General features: G+C 49.2%; 1 protein-coding gene across 3 annotated transcripts; it reads right to left on the reverse strand.

Moving 5' to 3' along the window:
• Nucleotides 1-3,017: 3,017 nt before the first annotated feature.
• On the reverse strand, nt 3,018-10,884 carry LOC133054713 (kallikrein-13-like). 3 transcript variants are annotated; one of them, XM_061139974.1, is made up of 5 exons: nt 10,833-10,884; nt 7,093-7,282; nt 6,737-6,786; nt 4,890-5,026; nt 3,018-3,206 (listed from the first exon to the last, which is right to left on the reverse strand). In XM_061139974.1, the coding sequence occupies exons 1-5, from the start codon at nt 10,882-10,884 to the stop codon at nt 3,018-3,020; spliced, it is 618 nt and encodes a 205-aa protein (XP_060995957.1). The 3 variants fall into 3 exon arrangements, with proteins under 3 accessions (XP_060995957.1, XP_060995955.1, XP_060995958.1); XM_061139972.1 differs by having other exon boundaries at nt 6,518-6,786; XM_061139975.1 differs by lacking the exons at nt 6,737-6,786; nt 7,093-7,282.
• Nucleotides 10,885-12,691: the final 1,807 nt, after the last annotated feature.

Genomic DNA, 12,691 nt, shown 5'->3' on the forward strand with positions numbered 1-12,691 from the left:
CTGGATTGTCTTTAGGTCCACGCGGCTGTAAAACAGGGGAGCTGATAGTTCCCCAACTGGGGCCTCAAGAGAAAGACATGAAATGGCATTATCCACTGGACTGATGATAGGAAGTGTGGGTCTCTTTTTGCTTTGGTCTCCCCCTTCCCCACCACCCATCGTTTCACCTCCTCTCTTCCTCCAACGGCCTCCAAATTCTTTCTTGCACAGGATCTCATTGTTATTAAAAAAAAATCCCCCTGGGGCAAAACAGGAAGGAGCGGGCAAGTGGTTACAAAGTCCCGGGGAGAGGCAAGGGAGGCAGGTGGTCTGAACAGCCTGCCACCTGGCTGGCCTTCTTGAATTAAAGTCCTGTTGGCAGTCAGATCCTCCTGCTCAGGTATGTCATTATTTTCTGTTCCGCAGGAAGGATTGGGCAGCCGCCTCCTGGTTTCAGATCCCCAGCTGCCACCCAAGGCAACCTGCTCAGGGCTGGAGCCTTGGAGACACGGCACCATAACAATGACATCAATAATAAGAACAATAATACTCGTGACAGCTGCCACTTAGGGAGCTTCACTCAGTACTGGCTGTTCTTTCGAGTGCTTCCATGCATGAAATCAATCCTCTCAAGAGTCCTCTAAAGTAGGTGACGTTCTCTTTACCTTTATTAATACACTGAGATGGTTCTTCATCCTCAGATAGGGAGAAGTGAACTCGTTGGTGGCACATTATTGTTCATGATCAGTACAAGCCTCTACTTTTGTTTTCCTTCTTTATTTCCTTTCGCCCTCACTTCCTTCTGCTGCTACCTTTATTATAGTGTATCTTTTGCTAGTGTTTCTGTCACTCCATATCCTCTATGATCGCTTTTATTATTGTGTATCCTTGCTAGTGCGGGCTTCCCCCCATGGCTCAATGGTAAAGAATCTGCCTGCCAATGCGAAGACACAGCAGCCGTGGGTTCGATCCCTATGTCAGGAAGATTTCCTGGAAAAGGAAATAGCAACCCACTCCAATTCTTGCCTGGGAAATTCCATGGACACAGGAGCCTCTGGCTACAGTCCTTGGGGTCACAAAGCGTCAGACACGACTGAGTGACTGAACAACAATCACGATTTGCAGTTAGTTAGTTTGTGTTGTTTATTTCCTGTGAAACCGCCGAGGGCAGAGTTTATGGTTGGTTGCTTATCCGATACACAGTTTGAAACCAAAACTCCTGGCCTTTCCCTGAAAACTGTTCCTTCAGCTTCCTCCCGTTTTAGTAAACGGCGGCTCCATCCTGCTGCTTGCTCAGGCCAGAGTCTTGGAGTCATCCTTGACCCTCCTCTTTTTTTTTTAATGTTGAACATTAAAAATATTTTATTTTATGTTGGAGTATAGTTGATTTACAATGTTGAGATAGTTTCTGGTGTACAGCAAAGTGATTCAGTTAAACATATACATTGATCCATTCTTTTTCAGATTCTTTTCCCATATAGGTCATTACAGAGTACTGAGTGGACTTCCCTGTGCTATACAGTAGGTCCTTGTTGATTATCTACTTTATATAGAGTAGTGTGTTTATGTCAATCCCAAGCTCCTAATTTATCCCTCCAGCCCCCTCGATCCTCCTCTTTTTCTCACATTCTCTGGCTGAAATCAACAGACACTGTAACAATCCCTTCAAACAGATCTAATATCTGACCTCTGAACTCCTCCGAGGATATCATTCTGGTCCAAGCACCATCACCTCTCACCTGGTCATTCCACACCAACCTTTGCACCTTCTTCTCTAATCTAATACACCAGGCAGGCTCCTGCCTCATGGTCTTTGCTTTTGTTATACTTTCCACTTAGGCATTTAACCACTGCACTTGAGGGTCATAGACAAAGATGTAACAGCACGGGGTACTGAACAAGGATTGTGGGTAACAGAACAGAAGATCTGGTGGACAATAGCTGCCAGGAGACGGAACCAGTCGATCCTCAAGGAAATCAACCCTGCATATTCACCGGAAGGACTAATGCTGAAGCTGAAGCTCCAGGACTCTGGCCACCCGATGCGAAGAGCCCGATTCATTGGAAAAGACCCTGATGTTGGGAAAGATTGAAGGCAAGAGGAGAAGGGAGCAGGCAGAGGATGAGATGGTTGGATAGCATCACTGACTCAATGGACATGAATCTAAGCAAATTCCAGGAGACAGTGAAGGACAGAGGAGTCTAGTGTGCTGCGGTCCATGGGGTCACAAAGAGTCAGACATGACTTAGCAAGTGAACAACAACACCAGCAAAAGAGCATGGAGGCCGCTTGGAACAGTCAACCCTAGCACCCTAGAGTTTAGAGTGCTGTTGATATTGAATGGGCATGGGGGTTCAGAGACTGGGAATACTGGCAGAAATGGAATGTAGGTAGGAATGGGACAATTGGGGAGACCCAGAAATGTCTCCAGAATTTCCCCAGGTTCGTTTGAATGAATGAACCAGCATGTGGCTCCAACGTTAGCTGTGATGAATCAGAGGTGCACATAATGTTGTCAGGGCAGAAGATGCTGCAGACAAGAGAATATAGGAAGAAATGTCTTGGGAGTCTAGAACCCTCTTGAGTACAAAACATAGAAGGATCTAGAATATTGGCAGTGAATAAATACTTGAAGGGGTATAGGATGTTGTCAAGGAAGTTCCGTTCATAGAAAATGGATGAGATCGTTGGATGAGATCACATGGATGAGATCACAGAATATCGTTGAGATGGGCAGACGGAGGCATTCAAGTGTTCCACAGATTGCACATTCAGATGATGATCTAGGTTTATGTTGAAACAGTTGGGAGATCCAGCACGTTGTCTTCATTGGGACGTCCAGGGGACTGGGATGTTTCAGTGATGCAACGTCTGGGAGAGCGTGATGCTGAAAGTGACTGAACGCTTCTGAAACATGCAGTGTCAGCTGGGATCAGAAGTTTGGAGAATATGGGTTGCTAGTCAAGTGGAACACTTTGGGAGGGACAGAGAAGAGCTGGGCAAACCGAGTCACGGGGCAGGAAAGCCAGCCCGACTTTTATTGCAGGCCCTTCGTCCATTCCTGCTGCCGAGCTTTCCGTTTCCGGATTGTTTCTTGGATCCATGGAACATACTGAGAAACTCGGGTGTAGACACCAGGCCGGTTGGGCTGCCCACATGGGAAGTCTCCCCAGGAGATGATGCCGTGAAGTGTTCCGTTACAGACCAGGGGACCCCCGGAGTCACCCTAAGTGGGAGAGAGAGAGGCAGGGTGTCCTAAACCAAGGCAGAGACACACACAGAGGCAGAGATAGAGGGAGACAGGGATACGGAGAGAGGTGAGAGAGAGAAACAGAGATAAGTGGACAAACACAGACAGACAGACAGACAGACATTTCTGTGTCTCTCCCTGGTCTTCTGTTCTTCAGTTCCATTAAAATGGTGGTGGCTTACCTCACACCCCTGTTCTTGATTCTCAGGCCCCAAATCTCACCTTCTACCCTGCTCTACCTCTCAACCCTGCTTCGGCTTTACGGTTCCTTGGTATCATCTTACTGTTGAGTTAATCCAGCCGTATTCCTGGTAGGGTATGCAATACACCCGAAATGCCTCTTCTCCCTCTGGGCCCAGGGCAGAATTTACTGATTGATAAGGCTCATAGTGCTAGTTCATTATCATACCCTTTCCCATGAAACCAAAACTCAATCTTAAGAAGCCCCCCTCTCTTGGGCAAAGGGTTAATTTTTTTTATTTTGTTTTGCCTCTGTAATACCCATTTTCCCTTATTTTGATGACAGCCTCCTGATTTTTTCATTTGGAGAATGCCTTCTCTCCTACTCCCAATCCATACAACTTGTCCATGCCTCTGTCTGCCCCCACAGCTAGTCACACGACTCAGACTTGGCCCATCAGAGAACCCCACAGCTCTGGCCCAGGACACAATACAGCTGACCCTTGGATGGCACAAGGGTTAAGGGCACAGACTCTGTGCACAGTAAAACTCCCCCTATAACTTGTAATTAGCCCTCTATATATGCTGTTCCTTAGTGTCTGAGGTTCTGCACCTGCAGATTCAATCAGCCTTGAATCTTGTATTTGCTGTAGTGCTTACTATTGCAATAAACTCCATGTATAAGTGAACCGATGCAATCCCAACCCATGTTGTTCAACGGTCAGATATCCTATGTCAGCCTAGTGAGAGAATCATGCTCAGCGTTTATGTACACAGCTGGAAAAGAGATCAAAGATGGTTCCTTACAGGGTAAGATTTAAGACCAAAGCTGCTGGGGCCAACATGCTATGGCACGGGGAAAGTTTAACTGAGAATGAAACCAAAACAGAAGAGTTGAATGTTAAAGAGAGACAGACTCTTAAACATCATGTGGGCACCTGGATCCACCCATGCCTGAAACAAGACATCCTGGACTTCTCAGTCACAAAAGCCAGGGTTTTGCTTAAGCTGGTTTGTGCTAGGTTTCCATCACTCTCAACCAAAGGAGTCCCAACACTGATATATCTCAATACAGGGATCTGGGTAGCCACTGTCAAAGCCCAAGCTTAAGATGAATTCTGTTTGCCAGCCATGGGTACCCTCTTTTTATCCTGACCCCCTTGTGGCTCAGCTGGTAAAGAATCTGCCTGCAATGTGGGAGACCTGGGTTCGATCCCTGGGTTGGGAAGATTTCCTGGAGAAGGGAAAGGCTACCCACTCCAGTATTCTGGCCTGGAGAATTCCGTAGACTGTATAGTCCATGGGGTCGCAAAGAGTCGGACACGACTGAGTGACTTTCACTCACACTCACTCACTCTATGCTAAGAGACAGCTCACCTTGCAAAGACTGGTTTGCCCAAGGCTGGAAGCAAATCCTTCCCCCCAAGCATCTGTCCCCACCTGCTGGCTTGTGGCAACCCACCACCCCCTTGGCCTCACCTCACAAGAGTCATTGCCACCCTCTTTTGTGCCGGCACAGAGCATGTTGGGTGTGATCTTCCCCGGGTAGACTTGACGACACTCCTCATCTGAGCGAAGCTCGATGTTGGCACATTGGAGGGTTTGGGGGTAACTCACTGAGGAGGAGAGAGAGGAAGGTCTAAGGATGTCTGTTCTGGACAGGTTATAGGGTGGAATCTGGATGGGCAGCAAGTTTGTAGAGAATAACAATGGGAAGACAAAAATGGGAGAAGAGATGGGATATGTATTTGGGTAAAGTGATGGAAGACAGAAATGTGGAGAGAAGGTGGGGGAGAGCTGGAAGAAAGGATGAGAAGTAGAAAGATGGAGAGGAGTGGTACAGGGGTAAATAAATATATCTCCGTAAGAGATATAAGTGGGGAGGTAGTGGGAAGGTGGTGGGAGAGACAGGAAGGCAGAGGTGCTGACAGAGAACTGGAGATGGGAAAAAGACCAGGAAGAGGAGAGACGGAAAGAGAGATGGGAGAGCAGGAGAGAGAGGCGGGAGAGCGGGAGAGAGAGGCCGGAAGAGGGCTGGGGCACACTGGGAAAGAAGAGACGGAAACGAGGCTAGGGGAGAGCCAGGGACGCTGAGGAGGTGCAGAAGGCTCTTGCTGCTGTGGAGCTCAACTTATAGTCATATACATATGTATTTATATCCAACAGATGTATTTATTCATACTTCATTATACTTAATAACCAATATATTAAATTTAGTTTCTAAATTATAAATGATACATATATTTTTAAATACATATTTATGCATAATACATGCTATTTGTATACAATGTATTTAAATAAATATATCATTTATAGCTTAGGAAATAAATCTAATTTCTATAATTTACATATTTATATACAGATGTTTTACTATGTATATCCGTATAAATATAATATGTACATATACTATATATTATATACTTTTATATACTTATAAGTTTATATATATTTATATAAAGGAAACAATTTTATATATGGTATATAACATATGTAATTATAGCTCTGTATTCATAAATTTATGCATATTTCTATAAAGGAAATATAATTGACCATTTACATGATATGACATATTATATATAGCTATATCTATTCATACATTTAGATTTATGTATTCTTTATAAATATGGGCTATAAATATAACTATATATACTTATACATTTATATTTATACATACTTTATAAATATAACTTTACATATATTTAAGTATTCTTTATATAGAATATAAATATAACCTTATATATACAATTATATTTACATATTCTTTATAAATATAGAATATAAATATAACTTGATATATATTCACACATTTGCATATTCTTTATAAATATACATTTATGTTTATATATATTTATATATGATACTTTTATATATTCTGTAAAGGATATATAAAACTATACATTATATGTAACATTATATAACTTCATATTTATACTTTTACGTATTTACACTTCTATATTTACATGAAGGATGAATATACCTTTCTATATCACTATGTGGTTCATGACTCATCCCATGTCTAGTAAACCTAGTTCTGTCTGTAAAGACCCCTGCCCCGACCGGCCCTCCCGTCCCGCCCGCGTCTCCCCGGCCGCCGTGCGGGCGCGTACCCTGGGGGCTGGTGGTGGTACCCCAGCCAGACACGCGGCAGCAGGTGCCGGGCGGCAGGCAGCGCTGCCGGGAGAGGGGCAGGGTCTGGATGTGCCTGCTGAGCTGCACGGCGGACTTCAGCTCCAGAAGCATGATGTCGTGGTCATGGTTCAGGTGGGTGGGGCTGCTCTGGTACCGAGGGTGGGGGATAGCTCGGGCCACCTCCCTCACCTGCTCGCCAGCCTCCATGCGCGCCAGGACGTGCTTGCCCAGGTACACTCTGTACCCTCTGCGGGTGCAAGAAGCAGGTGGTCAGAGGGGTCCAGGAGCTCGTCTCCAGTCGCGTCCCCAGTCTCACCCTTCCCCGGCCCGCGTCCTTATTTCCAAAGGTGTCTGCTTCCACACTCTCGACTCCAGTTCCCTCTAAAGCCTCTGCTGGGACCCCCTTTCCACACCCGCACGTCTCCACCAAGCCTCGAGCTCACCCCATGCCCATCACAACCCAACTCCAGCCTCATCCTCAAATTCAGCTCCGCCCACGCACCACCCCACTCACAGTCTCACCCCACCCCTTGCTCCCCCGGGCCCCACATACTCCTTTAGACAGTGCGCTGCGGTGAGGACCCATCTGGGGTGCACCAGGACTCCCCCGCAGAGCAGCCGCCCTTGCACCTGTAGGGCTGCCTGCCAGGGCTGAGAGTGGGGGATACAGGTGTAGCCACCAGGAAGGAACCCGTTGGTCCCATTGGTGCCGTTGAGAATCTTGGGATGCTCCCGAGAGATGCCTGGTGGATGGGAGAACATGTTAGAGAATTGGGGCTCACAGGGAAAGGAGGCTGGGCGTTATGGTTCTTGGGCTTGGGGAGCGAGTCAAAATTTTGCTCTGGGTGGCCAGGAGCTGATGATTCATTTGTCAGTCTCTGGGAGTTGCCATTTTCTATGTAGTGGAGATGAGCCAGGGCAAAGAGGTTGATGTCCCTTTTTTCGAGACGCGCCAAACCCTCCACTGGAGGTTAAAAGAAGGGTTTGGGGAATGAGGAAGCTTCTGATACGTAAGCAGAAGCCTGACTTCTTCCCATCTAAATTTTCTCTCTTGGTCCACCATAGGGATTGATTTCCAGGAGTAGAGGTGAGCCTACCCTACCTATCTCCTTAAGCAGTATGCATCCATCCATGCCTCAATCCTTTCTAAACACTTTTACTGAGTGCCTTCATGGCCTTAAATACCATTCATAACCTTTGTGAAGGGAACTCTCGTGGTGGCTCAGATGGTGAAGAATCTGCCTGCAATGCAGGAGACCCAGGTTGGAAGCACAGCAGTCCACACAGAGACAAAGAAGGTTTAACCCTGGGGCTTCACTGGTCGTCCAGTGGTTAAGAATCCACCTGTCAACGCAGGGGACACAGGTTCGATCCCCGGTCCCGGAAGATCCCACATGCTGAGGGGTAACTAAGCCTGTGCATTGCAACCACTGAAGCCCGCGTGCTCTAGAGTCCCTGCAACTGGAGGGACTCCACAGCCACCACATGGAGAAGGCTGAGCACCACAGGGAAACGTAGCCGCTGCTCGCCACGGCTGGGGAAAGCCCCAGTGCACCAATCAAGACCCAGCACAGTCAAAACAAGTAAATAAGCTAAGAAATTTAAAAAAAAAAAAAAAAAAGACGTCTAATCCTGAATGTGCCACTTCCTGGCTGGGTACAAGTCTCAGCTTTCTCTCCTGTAAAGGAGGGGAAGTTATAGATCGTATCTCGTCGGAAGAGTCGTAGGTTCCATAAGATCCTACATTCAAGACACACACAGGACCTGTTGTGGAACAAGCACTCAGGAAGCGGGGAGTGCTATTAATTGCACCCTCAGAAACTGAGTCATCATCACTTCTCTTTCAAACCTGATTTTGCCAAGAGAAAGTTTTCATGATGGTGCTCATATCCTTTTAACATCTCTCTTGTCTTGCTGAGCTCACCTTTTCAAACCAAGAGGAAGTGGAAGGTTGCCTTCGGCTGGCAACCCCCAAATTAAGTGGAATCAGCTGCCTTTCCTGTTATGGGGGAGGTCAGAAAGGGAAATTGCCTATCATTGAGGGAGGTCAAAAAGGTAAACTGCCTATCATCAACAGGCAATTCAATAAATATTATAATCGAAAACAATATTGGTCCAAATTCAATAAATACTATTTTTGTTCATTGTGCGGAACTGATTTTTTTTCCATTGTTGTCCTTCAGTCACTAGGCCCCATTTGACTGTTTGTGACCCCATGGACTGCAGCACGCCAGGCTTCCCTGTCTTTCACTATCTCCCGGAGTTTGCTCAGATTCGTGTTCACTGAGTCAGCGATGCCATCCAAACATCTCATCTCCTGTCGCCCTTTTCCTTTACCTTCATTTATAGCAAAAGATGCTGTTTTCCACTTTGAATAGTGATATTAACTTCAAATATGCTCTAAGAAAAAAAAAAAAGTTGCCTCTATGAAGACCATTAGGTTGAAAATAATAAAGATGGTTTGTGCTAAGTCCCTTTAGTCGTGTCCAACTCTTTTGCGACCCCGTGGACGGTAGCTCGACAGGCTCCTCTGTCCATGGGATTCTCTAGGCAAGCATCCTGGCAGGGGTTGCCATTCTCTACTCCAGAGATGGTTTGCCAGAGCATAAAGTCCAGGGTGTGGAGGCCAGGGCGGGCGACATGGATTAAGGTCCTGACTCAGGCACTGCTGGTGACTTTGGGGCAGGACCCTGCTGTCTGAGCGTCTTGGGCTTTTCAGCTGTGAAACTGGAGTAATTCCAGTGCACCTACCTCGCCAGGCTGCTAAGGGCTCTGTAAGACCTGTCTGCGGAGCTCCTAGCTCTGGGGCGTGGCACCCAGGAGGGGATACGGGAGTCCTAGGAGTGTCACCCCAAGAGAGAAGCTACCCTGCCTTCAGCCCAAGAGTGGTGATGGATGCCTGAAAAGCCCCCTCCTTTGGGTCCCAGCTCAGGCATCAAGTCCTTTGGGGGCCCCGGTTCTGGGCCAGGAACTGCCATTACATCTCTGGGCTTCCAGGTTGGCTCCTTGAAGCCATCACCTCGCATCACAGTTCTAACCAACCATTAGGGGAACTGTCTGAACGGCAAGCATCCCCGCTAGGCTCTGGGTGCTGAGGACAGGAACTGTGTCTCTGTGTACCGCACCCAGCACAGTGCCTGCTGCTCGGCTGTCTGTTGAATGAAGGGATGAATGCGGTTTCCCCCTTGCCTGCCGAGGCAGGGCAAGGGGACTCAAATGTGAGGAAGAGGAATCTCTGGGGACCAGCTCTTCATGGAACCAAGGTTGGGGGTCTCCTCCCTGGTGACTTAGATAGGAAAGAATCTGCCTGTCCGTTAGAAGATGCAGGAGATGTCGGTTAGATCCCTGGGTCAGGAAGATCCCCTGGAGAAGGGAATGGTAACCCACTCCAGTATTCTTGCCTGGAGAAATCCCATGGACAGAGGAGCCTGGCAGGCTACAGTCCATGAGGTTGCAGAGAGTTGGACATGACTGAGCAAATAACATTGTAATGATTATCAAGGGCTAAAGAACAATCTAGAAGGTTCTGGAAGGGCCTGAGACTAGACAGAATACTACCAATAAAGCAGTTTGTGTGTGTGTGTGTGCACTCACACGCATGCTCACTCACTCATCCCACCATGACCCCAGGGACTGTAGCCCGCCAGGCCGCTCTGTCCATGAGGATTCTCCAGGCAAGAACACTGGAGTGGGTTGCCATGCCCTTCTCCAGGGGATCTTCCCCACCAAGGGATGGACCCCCTGTGTCTCCTGCATTGGCAGGTGAAGGAATTCTTTACCACGAGGGCCACCCGGAAGCCAATAAAGCAGTAATAACGACTAACTTCCCAGTCCCTTCTATCTTCCAATATTCGCAGCCACCCTTTGTGGTAATGTTTCCATGTTACAGATCAAAGAAAGAAGCTAAGTTACTGGCTCAGTGAGGCAGCGTCGGGATTTGCATCCCTGTCTTTCTCTTCTAACTCTTGAACTTGGGAAGGTCTTGGGGGTGGACTTTCCGGTACAGAGTAGGACAGTCAGTAAGAGGGCTGGTGTGCAAGGTCTGGAAGGCTTAACAATAGGGCAAGCGCATCTGAACCGGGATACCCCAGGGAGAGGTCTGGGGTGGGTGGGGAGCATGGACTGACCCCAGCTGGGTCACCAGGTCACGCAGGGACAGGCGGGAAGCACGCCCTAGGGACCCGCCTCCCCGCAGGGGGCTGGGGGCGGAGCCTGCGGCTCCCCGCCCCTCCCACCTCCTACCTCTGTTTGCAGCGGCCACCCCGCCTCCGCCCCCGCGCATTGCATTCTTACCTCCTGACCAGGCCACCGACAGCAAAGAGATCGCGGCGGCCAGGGGCCACATGGTGACTTTGTGGTGGGGGGCAGGGAGGGCGGGGCCTGAGAAGTTGAAAGTGGGTAAGAGCGGGCCAGAACCCCCCCATCTCTGGATACTCCCTACCCTCTGGATACTCCCTGCCCGCTCTGCTCTGCGGGCTTCCCAGTCTTGAGTGTCCTCTCCTTTACTCTGAAAACCTTGACCCTGGAATCTGCACCGACCCCCCCCCCCCCCCCATCTCCCAGTTCCATTCTCGGTGTGTGTGTGGAGGGGTGGGGGTGGGGGTCCCGCTAACGCGATGGGAGGGGCAGCTTGCACATCCCTCCCGGGGGCTGCAGCTCTCTCGCTGCCCTTCACCCTGGGTGGCCCGTCCCTCCACCCCAGCCCGCCAGCCAGCTGGGTCCTTGGTGCACTCTCCTGCCCCTCTCTACCCTCTGCAGGCGCCTTCTGCCCTCTCCGACGCCTGGTCTAAAACTGAGCATCTTATCTTTCCGCTGCTTCACCTCTCAGACCTCTGCAGATTTCTGTCTGGAACCTTGCCTCTGGCCTCTGTCTCCCTCTGCCTGACTCAGCTGTCTCCCGCTCTCTCCGACCCTCCTCCCTCCCAGTGCTCCTGCCCCTGCCTTAGGCGGACCCTACCTGGGTCGGGCCCCGGGTGACTTCTGCTGCCAGCTGCCTCCAACTTCAGCCTCGACCCATGGCTTTTAACCCCTGAACTCCCTCCCCCAGCGCCTTCAGCGTTTCCCTGTTGCTGGCCTTCCCTTCTCCACCCCCAATGGCTCAGCAGTCTGTCGCCGGCACCCCCAGCCTGGGCTTGGCCCTTCTCAGTGGGCGGAGCTCCCAGGACAAGCTAGGACCCAGATCTGGTTCCGCCCAAGTTGAACCCACTGTGAACTTTCAGGCAGCAGGACCCATCTGCCAGGGAAGGGAAGAGCCCAGTTCCTTCCCCAGGTCCACCTTAAATCCCCCGGGGGTCCTCTCTAACATCAACCCATTTTTCCATCCCACTTTCTTATCTCCCCTCCAACCTTGTCTGACTCTTTGTGATCCCATGGACTGTAACCTGGGTTCCTCTGTGCCACTGGACCACCAAGGAGGTCCCTCCCACCCAACCCTACCCATATTCTTAATATACATCAGTTCCCAGCCATTTTCCATCCTCTTCCCACCTCCCTACCTAATTTTGACCATTCTCCACACTTAACATCAGCCTGTCCCTCAGACCCATTCCCGTCCATAGCCATTCTCAAGTTTAATTCTCCACGTCAAACTCAACATGTCTAAGTTCCAGTTCTCGGCCTCATCTCCAGCTCCAACTCCATCTCCAGCCCCTTTTCTTCTGGAAAACACAGGGATGCAGAAATTTACCCTACCCTGCCCCTCTCTCCAAATCACACACAAGAAGGGAATCTTCAGATGGGTGGATAGAAAGTCAATTTAGATTGGATGTGGGCAGGGGTTGGATCTGGGAAAGCAACATTTTGGATAAACGTGGCCTTTTAGGAGCAGGGATGAGGCAGTCCATGGGAGCGTAGGTGGGGATAAAAGCAGGAATCAGAGAGTTCTCGGGCGTCTGGGGGCTGGATGAGCGGGAAGAGGAAGGAGGAAGGGACGGTGTTTTAGGTGTTTGAGGAATGAGAAGGCGTCTCCTGGAACTGAGCCTGGGTGGATCCCGTGAGCTAATCCCAGGGGGTGGAGGAGGCAGGATTAGGGATTAGACAGGACCGAGGTGGGGTCAGAATTTGAAAGAAAGCCAGGGATGAGGATCAGATGAAGTCTGGAAAGAGAGACAGCAGTGGTGTCATGGGGATAAGGAACTGAGATGGAAGGAGTA

This window comes from Dama dama, chromosome 4, assembly GCF_033118175.1.
Source record: "Dama dama isolate Ldn47 chromosome 4, ASM3311817v1, whole genome shotgun sequence".
Classification (NCBI taxonomy): Eukaryota; Metazoa; Chordata; class Mammalia; order Artiodactyla; family Cervidae; genus Dama; species Dama dama.